The 20130-nt window shown below is 47.8% G+C and overlaps 1 protein-coding gene across 1 annotated transcript in view; it reads left to right on the top strand.

The window, feature by feature from the left end:
- LOC140391525 (FERM, ARHGEF and pleckstrin domain-containing protein 1-like) overlaps positions 1 to 20130 on the top strand; it is a 326539-nt gene that overhangs the window by 11123 nt on the left and 295286 nt on the right. The window contains 1 exon segment of the mRNA XM_072476099.1: positions 11990 to 12193. Coding sequence (XP_072332200.1) covers positions 12011 to 12193 — 183 coding nt within the window. The 5' untranslated portion in view covers positions 11990 to 12010.

The following is a 20130-nucleotide window of genomic DNA, read 5'->3' as shown; positions in this document are numbered from 1 at the left end:
AACACAAAGATGTGCAGACTAGGTAGATCGGCCACGCTAAATTGCCCCTTAATTGGAAAAAATGAATTGGGTACGCTAAATTTAATAAAAAAGAAAAATAAATTGTGACCTTGAGGGGATTTTCTGTTTCTTGTAGAGCGGCAGAATTCTGTTGTCTGATACGTTTCCACAGGATTGACATTAACAGGATCTGCAATAACGGTACCTCTTCTGGCACAGGTAGTTCAGTACTACTTTCTTCCACATCAGTTATGTCTGTAAAAGGTCAATCAGATACTTAGGGGCTTACGGGTTCAAAAACATTTCTTTTTTAAAATATTAATTTAAGACTACCCAATTACTGTTTTCTAATTAAGGGGCAATTTAGCATGGCCAATTCACCTACCCTGCACAAATTTTTGTGTTGTGGGGGTGAGACCCATGTAGACGCGAGAAGAATGTGCGAACTCCACATTGACAGTGACCTGGGGCCGGGATTTGTATCCGGGACCTCAGCGCCGTGAGGCAAAAACATTTCTCGATGGGAACACTGACTGCTGGAGCATCTCTCTACTCTTCAAGGGGCCCTAGTGTTTGCGAAGGATTCGTCCCTCCATGTCCACTGGGTATGACAGGGGTCCAGTCTCCGAGCAATAATTCCAGGGATCTAACTTGATCCACGACCGAAGTTTCACATTATGTACTTAATATGTTTTTAAAAAATGTTGCAGTGGTGATGGCTCACTGATAAGATCCTGAGGGTTGTGTATTTAAACATGAACACTTTATTGGTAGGCTTTGTGCATTTCCAAATATGGTCTTGCATGGAGCTCTTCCATGCAGGCTTGCTGTTTCTGTAGGAGAATGTTCTCTGACCATGTGACTACAGACATCACTCTGTGGGCGGCGCCACTCTCCAGTCCCACATTAACCTTTGCTTTGCCAAGCACCTTGCGTTGTAATGCATAAAGGCACATATAATAATAACCTTTATTATTGTCACAGGTCGGCTTACATTAACACTGCAATGAAGTTACTGTGAAAATCCCCTAGTCGCCACACTCCGGCGTCTGTTCGGGTACACGGGGAGAATTCAGAATGTCCAATTCACCGAACAGCACGTCTTTCGGGACTTGTGGGAGGAATACATCGGTTGTGAATATTGCGGATCATCACAATACAACAAAGTCTTGTGTCTTTACATTTCGTTCACAATCCTGGTCTGTTACGTGTGAAGGAATGGCCGTGGTATTCTGTTTCTGGTCGCGTGATAAAGTTGGGTCGTGTGATAAAGTCTCTTCTCTTTCCAGCATTTCAATTCAGCAACTTTTTCATCGACTATTTTATCATATTGGTTCTTGTGCTTTTCCATTAGTGTGATCATTTCAGCAATCCTGTCCTGGCACGTAATCTCGGTTTCTTTCTCTGTCTGAATTGCTGATTCCCACTGTCAATTTCAATGTTTTTATTTCTTCAGTTAATTTCTCATTGTCAAACTCCCCTTTTTCAAGCTCGTATTTTCCCGTTTCAATTCTTCACTGGGCTTGTTCTTATTTTCTACTTGTTTTTTCATGCAGTTTAGCATATTACCATTGTCTGATTAATTGATCTTTCTTCCTAACTTCATTTCGTAAATTTCTGCAGCTTTCTTATTCTCCCAAGTTGGCTGTCAGTCATTTCATCTTGTTGTTGTAATGTCTTCTCTAAAGCTTTCGTTCTTTTTGCTGATTCCTCTTTATGTTCAGTAGTTTCCAGTTTGGTTTGAAGTCTTTAATTCCTGCGTTTCTCCCGAGGCGAATCCATCATGTTCTTACTGGACGTATACTTTTGACAAATGGAACCTACTTGCTTGACTTTAGCCAAACCCTTTTGACTTCACTGTTGGTAGGCCTCTCTCTGATGAAGTGTTGACTTGTTTCCAGTCTGCAATTCTCTCATTGCCCTCCTTCTGTACTTTCATTGTCCTCCTTCTGGGCTCTTTATTCCTCCTCTTTGAAGCCTTTGTCGCCTTTGGGATTTTTTTTTGCGAGTTGCCCTCTATCTTGGGTCTTCTTTTGCCTTCTTTCTGAATTCTTCATGCCTGCTCTGAGGCCTTCCATGCCTGCTCTGAGGTCTTCCATGCCTGCTCTGAGGTCTTCTATTGCCCCTTCCGTGAGGTGTTCATTGCTTATGGACTTCTTTTGAGAGTTATCCTCTACCTGGAGTCTTTTCCATTTTCCTGTCCATAGCCTTTTCTTCCTCCTTGTGGTTGCCGCTTTAAGTGCATTGCCACTTAAATTCATTGCCTTTTAAATGCATTACCATTTTAAGTGTATTACCGCTTTAAGACTGTTATCTTTTTTCACTCAGCTGCCAGCTTTCTCTGTTTTTCCCGTGCTTTTGAAGTTTTGGCGTAAACCTGGCTGCTCTTTTTTGAATTTTTAATACTCGCACTTTTAGAGATCTCTAGTTTTATTTTCTTCTGGCCATTTGGAGAGTCTGTTTTTTTATTTGTTCCTTTTGATGCACTCTTTTTGTCAATTTCACTGGCACTCGAAATCCAAGGGGTTGTTGTTCTTATAAATTTTAACTTTTCTAAACAAGTTGAGGACTTCTCTGCTTGCTTGAAAGTTCATTGGTGCAGAGATTAATGCCACGTAATCCCTGCAGGCTCTGCTCTGATCGGGAGATTGTTAGTTTCAACCTTTCCATTTTCCCGTGCTTCAGGACACCTCGCTACAGCTCAGTGTGGCCATTTATTTGTCTTTGTAACTTAAAGCCTGCTTTCTGTGTCCTCTTATTTAAAAAACAACAACTTTGCAGCAACTCTTTTTTTTTAACTTAAAGGCACAGCTCTTGCCTCTCAGGTTTATTTTCACTTGATGTTTTCTTGCTATCCGATTTTAAACTTTTGACTCGCGGCCAATTCAGGTTTCTTCTGCGCCTGTCTCTCAGGGTCTGGCAATATCCTAATATCTCAAATAGCTCTATTCTCCCAAAGGGAGGCATTCGGGTAGGTACTTGTCTTTTCCAGACTTCTATTAAAACAGGATACCCACAGGTGTCAGGCTAGAGGCAGTGTCATGATAATTTTAGCCTCATCACCAGATGTAAAGATGCACTTTCACAGACTTTTGTGAATACAGAAAGCATTTAGTAATACGAAAACAGCAGGCTCGTGGCTGCGCCCAGCTCCCTGTCATGTCTGCCGTATTGCCCTTAAAGGGACAGTCACCATAAATCACCACAGTTTCTGATCCTGATGGTGCTGTTGAGGCAGCAAATCTAAGAACCTCCTCACTGAGAACTGGAGGAAAACGTCTGTTCCTGCCTGCGTCTTGATCACCAGGGCACACACCATCATTTTACAAGATGGAAGACTACCACCACCACCACCACCACCACTTGTCTCTTGTCAAGCTGCTTCAATCGTGACTTTGAAAGAAAGACTGGGGCAACCAAACCTCCAATCCCTTGTCTGCCGAATGGGTGTCGAACCCAGGAATCAGTTGACAGAATTCAGGGCATGGAGAGGGAGAAATTACTGGACCATTTTTGAAAGAGTGCTACAATTAATGCTACAATTGTGAAGAGGACTATGCTAGTTTGTTTCTTAGTCCCATGAGCTATTATCACTTCGATGGAACGAAGAAACGGCCAAGATGTGTTGGTCTTCGTTTTTTAAAAATATCAGATAATTGTCAACCTTAAATCGTAACTCTGACCAAACATTTGGTCACGTGTGCTACTATCTCATTGTCTCTCAGTGTCCAATTTTGTTTGATAATGCTGCTGTGATGATAAAGGTGCTATATAAATGTAGATTGTTGTTGATAGGGCTTCTGAGCTCCTTCCATTTTGTTCTCTTGAGCATCCCCGATTTTTTTTTTATTGTTCCACCATTGGTGTCCGTGCTTGGGTCCCAAGCTCTGGAATCCACCCCCCCCCCAACCTCTCTGCCTTCTTACCTCCCTTAACACGCTATTTAAATCCTATCGCTTGGACCAGGCCTTTGGTCACCTGCCCAAGCTATTTCCTTACGTTTGTAATCCTCTATCTGTGGGAGTTGTGGAAGCTCGGTCATTGAGTGTATCCAACCTGCGATCAACAACATTTTGGACATTAAGAGATTTCAGGGATATGAGGATGAGGGGGACAGTAGATGTGAAGTAGATCAGACATTATCTTGTTGAATGGCGGAACAGGCTTGAGGGGCCGTATGGTCTGCTCCTATTTATCAACTTATGTGGCCTAGTGTCAAATTTTCTTTCAGGTCTGTGGGGCAAAGTTTAGAGGAGCTGTGCGAGGCAGGTTTTTTACACAGAGGGTGGTGAGTGCCTGGAACGCGTTGCCAGGGGAGGTTGTGGAAGCAGATACACTAAGGGCGTTTAAATGGCATCTCGACAAATACATGGATTGGATGGGTATAGAGAGATACGGCACAAGGAAGGGTTTTGGCCAAGGGTGCTTTCATATGGTACAGGCTTGGAGAGCCGAAGGGCCTGTTCCTGTGCTGTATTGTTCTTTGTTCTTTTGTTCTTTGTTGACTCTCTTCGAGAGCACCTTGGGGCATTTTACCATGTTGAAGATGCTATATAAATACAAATTGTTGCTGTTTATACCTGTGGGTTTTAGAGAAATGTGGAAATGTTGACATTTGATGTCATAATCTAATGTTAATGACATGCCCGTGTAAAAGGTTCACAATGCGTTTACTGCACTCCTGTTTCATAGAATTTACAGTGCAGGAGGAGGCCATTCAGCCCATCGAGTCTGCACCAGCTCTTGGAAAGAGCACCCTACCCAAGGTCAACACCTCCACCCTGTCCCCATAACTCAGTAACCCCGCCCAACACTAAGGGCAATTTTGGACACTAAGGGCAATTTATCATGGCCAATCCACCTAACCTGCACATCTTTGGACTGTGGGAGGAAACCGGAGCACCCGGAGGAAACCCACGCAGACACGGGGAGGATGTGCAGACTCCGCACAGACAGTGACCCAAGCCGGAATCGAACCTGGGACCCTGGAGCTGTAAAGCAATTGTGCTATCCACAATGCTACCGTGCTGCCCACTGTTCTGTGATATTGATCCACATGTCCAGGAAACATCCTTCACTCAAGCTGCATTTCCTCAGGTGTGAGCTCTGGTGGGCTCTTGGGCCACTGTGAGGGTGGGTGATAATCAGAAACCAACTGAAATTGCCTCCCCTCCATTAGACCCCTCACCCCCTCCACCGACAACCCCCACCCCCACCTTGTGCAAACCTGTCTACCTCCTGGCAGTGATCAGGGCGAGTGAACTCACTATCACCCCTGAGTGAATTCAGCTCCCTTGGCGCAGAGTAAAGCTTTGGGGATTTCCTAAGCTGTCCAACCTAGCACCGCCCCAGATGGTGCATTACTCACCTGAGCTAGATTGGGCCCATAGCTTGTTACTTCTGAATCACAAAATATGCTTTTCAAGCAGCGAATAAAAAGTCGATAAATTTGAGAGTCATTTTTTTCTAAAAACGTATTTTTTTCAAACTTGTGTCAAAGTAGGTTACAGCAAATAAACACCCCGGGAAACATTCTTCCCAACAATCAACAATACAGTTTGTACAGATTTTTTCTCCTTTAAGAGTCGTATTTCAACATAAAGGACTGGAATGTTCCATTATTTATTACATTTAGCAGAGCATCAATATGTTACGAGCTGAGGCTCCTATTACCGGGAGCCTTGACCAGTTTCATTTGAAATACAAAAGTCCCTGTATATATAAGTTTTAAACAGTGACTTGCTGACTTGGGGAGGCTGTGCTTTAATGCTGATCAGAAATGCCTCAGGAACAACAGGAGGTAAGCTGGTGTTAGGGGGTGAAAAGGGATGGGGTGGGGGAAAGGGGGAAGAGAAGAGAACCTGTTTTGACCTGTGGCCACTGGATTCCTTAAAGGAATATCACAGACTGCAGGAGTTTCAAGTCTCGGGCAACATGTAATCTACTTGAGCAAATGGACAAATCTGCAGTAACGTATGCTGTACACCCAATGAAGTACTTTTGAAGAGTAGTCACTGTTGCTGAGTAATTCACAGTGGCCGCGATCCAATGACCACGCTGCGCCCAAAAAGCAGCCCTGCGCAGTGTGGCCAATAGAAGCCGGGAGACCCCCCCCCCCTCTCGGGATGGACCCGGTTCGCAACGCCTCGCGTGATCTTTTTTTCCCATAAACTTATAGAGTACCTAATTCATTTTTTTCCAATTAAGGGGCAATTTAGCGTGGTCAATCCACCCAGCCTGCACATCTTTGGGTTGTGGGGGCGAAATCCACACAAACATGGGGAGAATGTGCAAACTCCACACAGACAGTGACCCAGGGCCGGGATCGAACCTGGGACCTCGGCTGAGGCAGCAGAGCTAACCCACTGAGCCGCCGTGCTGCCCCTACGCTTCGCGTGATCTAACGTGATTTCACAAGACATTGCTAGGTAAATCCCACCCATTGTGGCTGGGATCACCGTTTGTCAAATCTGCATGTTAGAGTGAGACAGCTAGTCTCACTTTGATGAGCAGATTCCCCAGGTACCTGAGGCTTTGGGGTCTATCCCCTTCGCCTCGGAGACTTTGGGCGAGTGCTGTTCAAACACAACCAGATGGAATGGCACTCATGGGGGTCTCCCATGGGTTCAGAGACCCGCACTGCCAAGGTGCCACTGTCAGCTGGCAGGGGCATTGCCAGGGTGCAAGGTCGGCATTGCCAAGGTGGCAGTTTTTGTGCTCAAGCGATTGGGCCGGGGTTGCCCTGTGTGGGTATTGGGGGGGGGGGGGACCTCCCATAGTGCATTTGGGCTGGGGTTAGGCGTTGCTTCGGGGGCCTCTCGCTACACTGGGGAGTTCCAGCGTGCGCAGCTCCCCAGTGTACAAAACAGGTCTATGTGCGGCCTCACCCACGCGTTCCCCGTTGAGGCTCCTTATACAACATGAGTTGCGTTGTATAGCCATGTGTTTCTTGGCACTGCCAGCGCTGGACACATGTGGCTAAATGCGCTCGCTATGGGACTTTGTTCCCAATTAGTTGAATCGTGCCTGGTGTTAAAGGTGCTATTTAAATGCAAGCTGTTGTTATCAGACAGAGGCTAACCCGCTGACACATCGGTGCATTAATCTAAAAGATGCTGATTTCACATTTTAATCAGTGCTGCATTTCACAGCAGCGTTTATTTTAATTGCTATTTCGTTTTTCTCTCCCCATGTGCACTATTTTCATGTTGTCAGCTATAATAGTCGGTCTCCTCCAAAGGTCACAGGCTGCGTTGCTTTGGAACTGAATGCACGGATGTCCACCTCCTCGGCTGCCCCTTCATCCCAATCATAGTGCAGTGGTTAAATGGAGTAACGATCAGAAACTACAGCCAAATTGTAATCGTTGATGCAAGACATCATTTTAAACTTACCGCATGCAGTAAAACTCCAGATTAGTCCCAAGATGATGACCAGCTTCTGTATTTTGCACCAGACATTTTCTGACCATTTCAGTTGTTGCAACCAAATTTTCTTTATTTTCACTGGCTGCTTCTCGTGGCCACAGGAAAGAATTTCTAGAAAAGCAAACTCCCGAGAGATAAATCGCTAACGTTTAATTGTTTTATCGAAGAGACACCAGGGGGTAATTGGGTGAAGTTCACAAGGAAGATGATGGTTTAAGAAGCCCAGGCTAGTGCTCTGGGGCCGTGAGTTCAAATCCCCACCACGGCAACGGGTGGAATGTACACTTAGTGAATAAATGTGGAATTGAAAGCTAGTCTCAGGAACGGTGACCATGATTGATTGTTGTAAAGTACTTTTAGGGAAGGAAATCTGCCACCTTTACCTGGTCTGGCCTACATGCGACTCCAGACGCACAGCCTATATGGTTGACTCTTAACTGTTTTCCGAAATGGTTTAGCAAGCCACTAGAGTTTGAGAGCAATTATCGATGGGCAGCAAACGCCCCACACCCATAAAAGAACAGAAAGAAATCAGTCGTAAGCAGCACACTGGTGAGTATTTGAAACATTCCCACGTGGGTGCGGTGCCAGTGGGAAGTGAAGAGATGTTGCGGGAGTGATTGGCCATCGCTGGTTTGCCCACGATTATTAGCAATAACCCACAGGCACCCGAAGGTGCTAATGACTGACATGAACTTCTGCCAATCACCAGAAAACATCTTCAGCCACTGCTCCACAGATGTGCGGGTTGGGGGATTGGCCACGCCAAATTGCCCCTCAGTGTCTAAAAGGTTAGGTGGATTGGCGACGCCAAATTGCCCCTCAGTGTCCAAAAGATTGGTTGTTTCTCAAAACTGCCGTAAGTCGCCCTTAGATTCCATAGCATCCCTACAGTGCACTAACCACTACTACCATGCCGCCTGGTTAAGATGTGTCTGAGAGCAGCACAGTGGGTTAGCACTGCGGCCTCACAGCGCCGAGGTCCCAGGTTCGATACCGGCTCTGGGTCATTGTCCATGTGGAGTTTGCACATTCTCCCCGTGTCTGCGTGGGTCTCGCCCCCACAACCCAAAGATGTGCAGGGTAGGTGGATTGGACATGCTAAATTGCCCCGTAATTGGAAAAAATTAATTGGGCACTCTAAATTTAAAATAAAAGACGAGTCTGAGAAACCTCACCATGTCGCTGACTCAAACCCCCAACTTTGGAGGCTCCGAGTCCCTCCATCCCTGCAGATAACCCCAATTTTTCAACCCCAAAAATCACATATTTGCATATACTCGGTATATAAGTCGAGCTCCCCATCACAACCACGGCATGCTACACTCACATTAGACGGCATCCTCAATTCTGGTACCTGCAAGTACGGGATTTTTTTTCGGAGGCAGGTCTCGAGCTTTCTGCACCTCCCACAAAGGGGGCTACAGGACAAGGTGACGTCCAAAACAGGAGTTGGGGAGGGAAAGGTCTCGGAGGTATACAAGGAGCTGGTGGAGTGGGGAGGTGTTCCAATAGGGGGGCGGTGACGAAGAAGTGGGAAGAAGAGTTGTGAGGGGAGTAGGAGGTTGGGCTATGTGAGGAGGTCCCGCGGAGAGAGAACGCATCCTCGTCGTGTGCCAGGCTCAGCCTGATCCAATTCAAGGTGGTCCACAGGGCTCATATATCTGTGGCCCGGGTGAGCAGGTTTTTTGGGGAGGTGGAGGACAGGTGTGGGCGCTGTGGGGAAATCCTGTGAATCATGTCTACATGTTCTGGGCATGTCCGGGGGGGGGGGGGGAGAGAGGCATAGAAGTGAAGAATAAGGGTAGGAAAACCAATGAAGGAAGGACTGTGAGACGGAGTGTTTATATGGACCATGTTGGTTGGGGTTTGTGTTTCGGGGGGATGGCCATATTATTGTGGGTTTATTTTGTCTTTGTTGGATTTTTCTGTTTAAAAGTGTTAAAATTACAAATGCCCTAATAAAATATTAGGGCATCACAGTGGCGCAGTGGGTTAACCCTGCTGCCTCACGGTTCGACCCCAGCTGCCCCCCCCCCCCCGCTGGGTTTCCCGATAGACGTTAGATCTATTGAGATGTAGCGATTTTGTGGGCGGGACCCAGGCTTGCACGGCTAAGTAGGTTTAAGAACCCACTACACCGTGCTGACGCCGGCTCTAACCGGCTCCCGGAATCTATCGGCCTCCCCAGGGAAACCGCAGCTGAGTGCTGATTAGTACTGGCCCACGCAAACGTGGTCCAGGCAGAACGGCGCCCGGGGGGGGGGGGGGGGGGGGGGGGGGTGGTTCCGAGGCCATTTAAAGTCCCTGGGTGGTCAGGGACAGGGAAGAGTGCCCAGGTGGCACTGTCAGGGTGGTAGTGCCAAGGGTGCCCAGGTGCCAGGGTGGCACTGCCAAGGGTGAGGGCCTGAGGAGGGCCATGTCCATGATTGGAGGAATGACCGGGGGGGTGAAGGGTGGGTATGGAGGGGCCTCTGGAAGGTTGGGAACGTCTGAAAGGTGAAAGTCTTGACAGGGGGGGGGGGCTCAAAAGGGGGCAAGGGAAGACCAGAAAGTGGGAGTTCTCGGTGACCCCATAGCGGGGTGTCCTCATTTGGGGTTTGGGAGGGTAATGCCCATGGATGTGGGGGTGACATTGCCCGTGGAGTGGGGGGGGGGAACCTTCCAGCTCACTTAAAGATCAGGGCACCCTTTCAAAATGGTGGCCCGGTCTCTGAGCCGGTCTGGCCAGCGTGTTCAGCTCCCCAGTGAAGAAAAAAAAATTGAAGTGTGGGCTTGCCTGGCTCCCCAGTGTGGTTAGCAGGGAACACGCTGACAGAGCCGGGCAGAAATTCCCAGCCTAACCCGCCTGAAATGAAACTCAGAAACATTTCCATTAAATCGTGCCACAAATATCCAGGAGGACTGCTGTGTCCAACCCTGGAAAAAAATCATCAGGACACGAATGGGCCAATCACTATCTCAGCCGGTACAAGGATTGACTACAGCCGGTGCTATATAAATGCAAGTTCTTTCATTGTTAAAGGGCTGAGGTAGTCCTGGAGTGCTGTTGGTTAGTTGCCGGAAAGGCTGTCTTGAGAATGAATGTGTGACCAGCTATTCACCTGCAGGGGAATCATAGTTGAATCCAATACGTCACCAGGCCATTCGTACATAGTCTCACCGTGATAGTATTCTTTCCTGTCTTCGCGAATCAGTTTTCATGAAGGAATTGCCCCTTTAAGATGTTGATGTTCCTGTGTTCCAGTAATCCCGCTGATCACTGACCATCCTGTCGATCACATGATTAACCCAACTATGTTTTCCTGTAAGACAATATGACAAGTTGGTTTTTTGCAAAGTGACTAAACTATAAGCTGACCTGACATGAGGGAAGCCTGGGCAGATAGGCCCCAATGGTGACCTGATCGAAGGCCTTAAAATTAATGAAGGTGTCCGAGTGGGGGTGGGGGGGGGGGACCTGGAGCAAATGTTTCCACTTGTGGCAAGACCAGATCTAGGGACCATCGGCGTAAGATTGTTGCTCATAAATCCTGTCGGAAATGCAGGAGAAACCTCTTTACCCAGAGAGTGTAAGAATACGGAAGTCACTACCACAGGGAGTAGTTGAGGTGAATAGAAAGATGCAGGTAAGGGGGAAGCTGGTTAAACACATGAGGGAGAAGGGAATAGAAGAATATGACAATTGTTGTGTTATGTACTCTGGGATAACACAGGCTGCAACTGGATGCAGCTTTAACCAAAAGATACTCCAGACCTTGGAGTTAGTTCAATCTGATTTATTGAACCAGTAGCACAGTTAGCACCGTTCTCCATGAGTTCGACTCTCTGCTAACCTAAGTGTGGTTACTCTGTCTGACTGAACCAGACTAGCTCTTAGCCACGTGCTGCAGGTGTGATACTGTACATACACCCTGACTCACTCTGTAGATGTTCATCAGTGGAAAGAGGCAGAGTGTGAGTGCCTCGTGCCTTTTATAGTGAGATGCCACCCCTGAGTGTCCTGCCTGCTCATTGGTCATGTCCTGTTCTCTGTGTTCATTAGCTGCCTGTCTGTGCATGTCTGCATATCATGACAACAATAGGAGGAGATGGAAGAGTGCGGCAGGGAGCATAAACACTAGCATAGACCAGTTGGGACAAATGGCCTGGTCCTGTACTACGCACAAACATATTAAAAAATTCACTTGATCACAAACCTTTGCTGATCATATCTTATCTTTTTTAAAAATAAATTTAGAGTACCCAATTAATTTTTTCCAATTAAGGGGCAATTTAGCGTGGTCAATCCACCTAACCTGCACATCTTTGGGTTGTGGGGGCGAAACCTACGCAAACACGGGGAGAATGTGCAAACTCCGCACGGACAGTGACCCGGAGCCGGGATCGAACCTGGCACCTCGGCGCCGTGAGGCAGCAGGGCTAACCCACTGCGCCACCGTGCTGCCCTTGATTATGTCTATCTTGTATGTAGATGGCTGCCCCCATTGTGCCACCCCAGACAGGTGTCAATGGAAAAATGCATTATATTACATTTTATTTCAATTATTCCCTGTTTCTAGCCGGCAACTGTTCCTGAAAATATGGCCGATGTGGAGCTGACTCACCATTCACCTCAGACCCCTGGAGCCAGGCTGGGATCACAGGAGAACACTGGAATTAGCACCCTGGAACCGGGCCAGAAACCACCCCATTCACCCTCCGGAAAACTTGTCCCCATCAAGGTCCACCTGTTGGATGACACCCAGGAGGTGTACGAGGTTCCGGTAAGATTTCCTTTTCAATAAACATAAAAATGGCGCACTGCAATTTTCATTCCCTCCCCCTCTCTTCACCGAAGAGCGACCGCTAGTTCTTACTCTGCGTGCTTCGCTTTAGATTAATTGGTATTGTTTGTGGAATGGCTTGATCCTGCAGTTTATCACCAGCGACCGTCTAATTGATCATTTATTTACAGTCTGGGTAAATGAAACAGACTGCATTTCCTGCTCATTACCCAAGTGCGCGTGGTGTTAATGATGGCGTGTCATTGAAAATGTTTTTGCTGAATTTTTTAAAGGTTGGACGACAGGAAAATAAATGCTTTTATCATTATTTTCCCATCTGAGTTGACTGCAGGGGGTAAGGCTGTAAGAAAAGCCATTCTAACTGGGTTTGCTGGTGTGCCTTGACTGACAGAGAGGGATCTCTCTCCTGTGTTTGACCTGTGTTGTGGTGTTTTCCAAGTCAAGTTTACATTGTCCTTCATCTTAAAAATAAATTCACTCTCGAGATATAAATGCTGCTGGCAAGGCTCGTATTCATGGCGCATCCTTGAGAAGGTGGTGGTGAACCGCTGCAGTCTGTGTGGTGTAGGTACACCCACAGTGCTGTTAGGGAGGGAATTAAAGAATTTGACCTAGTGAGAGTGAAGGAACGGCGATATATTTCCAAGTCAGGGTGGTGAGTGACTTGGAGGGGAACCTCCAGGAGGTGGGGCTCCCAGGTATCTGCTGCCCTTGTCCTTCTGGGTGGCAGCAGTCGTGGGTTTGAGTGGTGCTGCCGAATGAGCCTTGGTGAGTTGCTGTAGTGAATGTTGTAGATTGTACACACGGCAACTTCAGTCCTCGTGCTCATTGACTGATGTTGGCTCTAACAGGCTACGTGTGACCATTTGGAGGGTCATCTCATGGCTATAGGTTCTCGGTGCTGAGAGATTAACATTCCTTTTTTAAAAAAAGATTTTCTTTTTGTTTTTCTTTTTGTGTTTAATATAAAGTATGCTGACTGATTGGGAGAATGCAGAGTGTCCTACCGCCTGAGATTCTTTGACTCAATGTTACAAAAGATCGTCCGTCTCTCGTGAAGCTGTTTAGTGTAACCGAACGAGGTATTGCCATCCCAAACTGTGATGCTCTGTCACTGTAAACAATACTTCTTCCCAAAACCACCCCACGGGGTTCGAGACACTTCCCTGGAGTCTACTCGCCGCCTTTCGCCCAACAGTCTATTCCCCCAAGTTGTGGCAAACTCGCGCCAGCAGTTCATCGAGCTCCTGTAGGAATTGCGATTCTTTTTTAAAAAATATATATTTTATTGAAATTTTTTTCCCTGAGCAATATTTTTCCCGCTTACAAAACAAGCGAAACGATAACAGTAACAAAACAGAAATTTTTAAACTTTTTAACAATAATAATAATAATAATATACAAGTAACAAAACCTCGTACTCTATTGACCTATACTCAACTGCCTCCCCCCCCCGGGTTGCTGCTGCTGGTCATCCGTCTTCCCTCTAACGTTCCCCTAGGTAGTCGAGAAATGGCTGCCACCGCCTGGTGAACCCTTGAGCCGATCCTCTCAGGGCAAACTTTATCTGCTCCAGTTTAATAAACCCCGCCATATCGTTTACCCAGGCCTCCAGTCCGGGGGGTTTCGCCTCCTTCCACATGAGTAGGATCCTGCGTCGGGCTACGAGGGACGCAAAGGCCACGACATCGGCCTCTTTCGCCTCCTGCACTCCCGGCTCTTCCGCAACTTCAAATAGAGCTAACCCCCAGCCTGGTTTGACCCGGGCCTTCACCACCTGCAAAATCACTCCCGTCACTCCCTTCCAGTGCCGGGGCGGCTTTCGATTCTAACGGCAGCGATTAACATTCCTGACATTCAGGCTGGGATTTTCTGTATTCCCCTACGGAAGGGAATTGTTGCGGGCGGGATGGAAAACGCGACAGAAAGGCCAAAGGCCCGTTGACTTTGGGCGAGAATTTCCAGTTCCATAATAATAATCTTTATTAGTGTCACAAGTGAAAATCCCCGAGTCGCCACGTTCCGGCGCCTGTTCGGGTACACTGAGGGAAAATTCAGAATGTCCAATTCACCAAACAGTACATCTTTCGGGACTTGTGGGAGGAAACCGGAGCACCCAGAGGAAACTCACGCAGGCATGAAAATGAAAAATGAAATGAAAATCGCTTATTGTCACAACTAGGCTTCAAATGAAGTTACTGTGAAAAGCCCCTAGTCGCCACCTTCCGCCGCCTGTTCGGGGAGGCTGGTACGGGAATTGAACCGTGCTGCTGGCCTGCCTTGGTCTGCTTTAAAAGCCAGCTCTTTAGCCCTGTGCTAAACCAGCCCCTTGGGGGGGACATAGGGGGAACGTGCAGACTCTGGACAGACAGTGACCCAACCCGGGTCCTTGGCGCTGTGAAGCAACAGTGTTAACCGCTGTGCTACCGTGCACGCCCCTTGGGTGGGCGTGACTGGAAAGTCGCAACCCCAGTGTCAGAACGGCAGAGGAGAGCACGCTGACCTCTGAGGCGGAGGGTTATGGCTTCAAATTCCACTACTTTACACTTGTCTGTTTTTTAAAAAAAGTTTCTGCGTTTGGAACCCATTTGGTCACTTCCCCCATCATGCTCTGTCATTTCTAAGGCGCCTCTCTGATTCCGCCGCCCTTTCCAACATTGTTGACCAATTTGCATTTGTTTCTGAATGCAAAACATTGGTATCAATTAGGTACAGAAGTGGTCCAGGCAGTAAATCCTGGCACACCCTTGATTAGGACTACTCAAATCAAACCAAATCCACATTTTAATAACCGTGCAGCCTGATTAGAGCGGGTACTGGAGGAAAAGGCTGGCAGCTGAACCGTGGTAAGTTCAGAGATAACCTGCGATTTCTTGAAATTGATGAATTTATGGGTTCACGGTTTGCCTGGGGAATTCATGTTTTTCTCTGTCAGAATTGTGTGGTCTTAGTTTTCTGGTTGACCTTGACCACCCCTGGGTGAAGAGGAAAGGGATGGAGTGTTCGCCGATTCAGTTGAGTGTGCAGCGCCTAATCAGGCAGGAGCTATTGATCAAACAATGCCGATTTTAAACTGGGAAAAGGGAATTGGTGAGGTGGATGAACAGAAGAATTTTCCGCTGGTTGGGAGAACCAGGGGGACAGAATTGGAGTTGGCCTTTCCAGAAATGAAGTTAGGAGATACTTGGACACGTAGAGAGAGTGGTGGAGGGTCGGAGCAATCTTCTGCAAACGGCAATTGGAGCAACGTTAATTATTCTCTTTAACCTGAGATAGATAGATTTTCGTTATCCAAAGATATTAATGACATGGGGCAAAGACTGGTATATGGAGTTAGCTCACAGATCAGTCATGATCTGAATGAATAAAGGATTGGGTCAGAGATCTGAATGGCCTTCGATTCCCACGCGTATCTGTGAAACATTTTGGAACATTGAAGCCCCTGTATTAAGCAGAGAATGTTCCATGAGAACAATTCTAGCGATTAGAAACTTCGGTTGTGTAGATAGATTGGAGAATCATAGAATTTACAGTGCAGAAGGAGGTCATTCAGCCCATCTCAGTACACGTGACAATTAACAAGTCCATCCATCGAATCTGCAGCGGTCCTTGGAAAGAGCACCCTACTTTTTTCTTCGAGCTCCCAATTATTTCTTTTCCAATTAAGAGGCAATTTAACGTGGCCAATCCACCTAACCTGAACATCTTTGGATTGTGGGGTTGAAACCCACACAGACACGGGGAGAATGTGCAAACTCCACACAGACAGTGACCCAGGGCCGGGATCGAACCCGGGTCCTCAGCACCATAGGTAGCAGTGCTAACCACTGCGCCACCATACCTCTATCCTATCCCAGTAACCCCACCTAACCTTTTTGGACACTACGGGCAATTTATCATGGCCAATCCACCTTACCCGCACATCTTTGGACTGTGGGAGGAAACCGGAGCACCCGGAGGAAACCCACGCAGACACAGAGAGAACGTCCAGACTCCACACAGACAGTGACCCAAGCCGGGAATCGAACCCGGGACCGTGGAGCTGTGTAGCAAACAGTGCTAACCACTGTGCTACCGTGCCGCCCAGTAGGAACTGTTTTTTTTAGAGAAGAAAAGGTTGAGAGTAGATTAGATAGAGGTGTTCAAAATCATGAGAGTCCTGGACAGAGTAGATAGGGGGGAACTGTTCCCATTGCCGGAAGGGTCGAGTACAAGACGGTACAGATTTAAGGTATGTGGTAAAAAAAGCAATGGAGACATGAGAAAAAACTATTTTACCCAGTGAGTGGTTCGGGTCTGGAATGCACAGCTCGAGAGTGTGGTGGAGGCACAATCAATTGAGGCATTCAAGAGGGACCTGGATTCTTATCTGAGAGGGAAGAAAGTGTTACGTGATATGGGGCGAAGGTAAAGTGGCATTAGATGAATTGCTCATTCGGAGAGCCAACAGAGACAGGATGGGCAGAATGGCCACAGTTTGTGCTGTAACAATTCTGCGATTTGGTGATGTAAATTTAACTTAATGCTGCCAACATATTTTGCAGAAGACGTGTGTTTGAGCCAGTGCTTTTGTGCGGTCTTCTCAACTCATTATCGGGAACTGCTCGGCCATGACAGGCGAGCAAGCACCAAGTATAATCCAACTGAAACTCTTCCCGCCAGGTGCATGGAAAATTTGAAAGGACCTGGAGGGGCGGGATTCTCCGTCCCGCCACGCCACATTTCTGCCCCGACCGGCCGGCGGAATTCTCCGTTCCGCTGGCCGGTCAATGGGGTTTCCCATTGTGGGGCAGCCCCACGCCGTCGGGAAACCCCCGGGCGCCGGCAAAACGGAGACTCCCGCCGGCGGAGAATCCCGGCCGGATCTCCAGTTGGGCAGTTGGAGTTTTCCAGTTCAAGTGGAAAACTACAAGAAATCGCCCAAATCTATTCACGTTGGCTGATCTTTCCAGTGTCTAAGGTTGTAATTGTGTATTTGTGGTCAATTTTCAAGTGCATGAAATATTTTCAACACATTTGGTAGTGGGAGGAACGAGCTAACAGATAGTGAACTTTAGGCTGCCCAAGTATACCATCGGAAGAGAAGGGTCCAGTTAGTAATGATTGATAGAAGGTCTTTTAAATAGGGACAAAACATTTCATTTCATTTCATTTACTAGGCCTGGTCTCACATCAGATGGCCCTAGAAAGAGTGCAGCATTTCTTTCAGATCTTAACCATTAATGTAAGCATTAAATATAGAGTTTTTGTTATTATCTAGGATCCAATTGATACAAAATTTATTACATGGCCTTGCACTAATTAGTAAATTCATTGCCAGGGCGGCACGGTGGTGCAGTGGTTAGCACTGCTGCCTCACAGCGCTGAGGACCCCGGTTCGATCCCGGCCCCGGGTCACTGTCCATGTGGAGTTTGCACGTTCCCCCCGTGTCTGCGTGGGTCTCAGCCCAACAACCCAAAAAGATGTGCAGGGTAGGTGGATTGACCGCGCTAAAATAAGAGGAAAACAAATAATTGGGTACTCGTTAATTTTTAAAAACAAAGTAAACCGATGGGTGAGACAGATTTGCTGTTTGGCGACAGATTCCTTGTCTGTAAATGCTTCGGATTTAAAATTCTCATCCTGGCTTTTCAAGACCGTCCATGGCCTTGCCCTGCCCATTCTATGTGATCTCCTCCAGCCCCACAGCTCCCTGAGGCACCCACATTCCTCCAACACTGGCCTCGAGAATCCCTGATTTTAATCGCTCCTCTATTGGCCACCGTGCCTTCACCCTTCTAGGCCCTAAAGCTGTGGAAATCCCTCCCTAAACAACTCGACGCCCCCCCCCTCCACCCCCACCCACCCACCCCCCTCCCCCCTCCCCCTCCCTCTCCCCCTCCCCCTTCCTCCTTTGCGATCCTCACCAAATCACGCAACCTTCATCTCCTTTAAAAAAAAATTTTTTTTTAAATTTAGTGTACCCAAATCATTTTTTCCAATGAAGGGGCAATTTAGCGTAGCCAATCCACCTACCCTGCACATCTTTGGGTTGCGGGGGCGAGACCCACGCAAACACGGGGAGAATGTGCAAACTCCACACGGACAGTGACCCAGAGCCGGGATCGAACCTGGGACCTCGGCGCCGTGAGGCTGCAGTGCTAACCACTGTGCCACCGTGCTGCCACAACCTTCATCCCGTTTTGCCAGATTTTGCTCATTAACGCTCCTGGCGAGGCACCTTGGAATGCGTCCCTACTTTAAAGGTGCGGGATAAATGCCGGGTTGTTGACGCACAGGATCAAATTTGAGACAAACGCAGCTTTTAGTGGGCTCTTAGCCCAGTATAAAACACATCTTGTAACGTCGAGCTTTTGGTACCGTTGGTGCATGTGGGGGGGGGGGGTGTAAAATGCATAACTGTTTCCAGTCTTTTGTGAGTGAGATTTGAAGACAATCTTTCACCTTACAGTGTGGAACTAATTGAAATCAGAACTGTGAGAGGTCACTGCAAAAGTAGCGCTCAGCCCCTGGCGAGACAAAGCTATTCATTCCTTCTGGAATGTGCTGGAGAGAGGTGGGTGTTGATTAAAACCAGTTAGGCAGGGAGCACGTCTGCTTTCGACATTATACAATGCTTAAAGACAGGCTGCTGTTTGAACATTTTTGTGGAGGAACAGGAAATGGGATACCCCCCAAGGAGAGTTTGTTCAATTGGGAACGGATAAATGAGGCTCTGGGGATGCATTTAGGGGGAGCTGGAGGCAACCCTGTAACACTGGGGGTTTATAAATACAGTCAGTGTTTGGATAGAATTGAATGTTTGATACCTACACTCCTGCGAATCATGTTTCCCAAAGTTCCTTTGAATTGTGACACAACCTCACAATGTACAGAATAAAAGCAAATTACCGCGGATGCTGGAATCTGAAACCAAAAGAGAAAATGCTGGAAAATCTCACCAGGTCTGACAGCATCTGTAGGGAGAGAAAAGAGCTCACGTTTCTGTGGTGAATGTATAATTATTGATAATTCACCAGTGCACTGTGTTATGTTATTAACCCTGTGGGCTCTACCTATGGGCCGTTGTGTGGCTTCACCCACAGGGGATATGTTGGGGCATGTACGGGCTCCGCCCATGGCTCCACCCCCTTTACAGGAAGTATAGGAGCTGCTGACCTGCGGGGCCGCCTTCAGTGTTGTACCGGTCACAGGCAGGCTCAGTTCTAAGCTGATTAAAACCACGGTTTACTTCTCCACGTGCCTTTGAGTGAATTGATGGTCGCATCAATTTAATCAGCTTAAAATACTACTATGGAATTGGCCCTCAAATCTGACAGACTGGAACTCGATCCACAGGCCACGGAGGCAAAATAAATTTTTTCACATTGGCTTCGATGCTTCAAGGCCTATCTCGCCGCGTCATCTACGCCATCCGTCACTGACTAACAGAAGCTGAGCCTCCTCCACGCATGGGTGAGCCATCGCATTTCTGTCCAGCTCGACGAAGCCGCTTCCTATACAGAGGCCCTCGCACTGCTCTATGTGCGGCCTGTGAACGAGGTATACGCGCGACACGTCTTCACCACTCGCCGCCAGCGCCCCGGGGAGTCGCTAGATGACTACCCACACGACCTCAAAGCCCTCGCGCGCAACTGTAACTACCAGGCCGTTACGGCCACTCAGCGCATGGAACTCGCCGTCCGAGACGTTTACGTGGCGGGGGGTCCGATCGAACTATGTGAGACAGCGCCTGCTCGAAAAGGAGGCCCAGGACCTGGACGACACGGTAAAACTGGCTACCTCTCTGGAGGCCGCTTTTCAGAGCATTACTGCGTTCCCGGCCGATCACGCGACCCCCTTGTGGGCCCCCGACCCGAGATTACCCCTGGCAACTCGATGTGTACCCCCTTCCCCGGATTGCAGACATGGTAAA

Source organism: Scyliorhinus torazame, chromosome 15 (assembly GCF_047496885.1).
Source record: "Scyliorhinus torazame isolate Kashiwa2021f chromosome 15, sScyTor2.1, whole genome shotgun sequence".
NCBI classification, from domain to species: Eukaryota; Metazoa; Chordata; class Chondrichthyes; order Carcharhiniformes; family Scyliorhinidae; genus Scyliorhinus; species Scyliorhinus torazame.
Note: the sequence above shows the minus strand (reverse complement) of the source record. Positions and strands in the feature narration are given on the sequence as shown.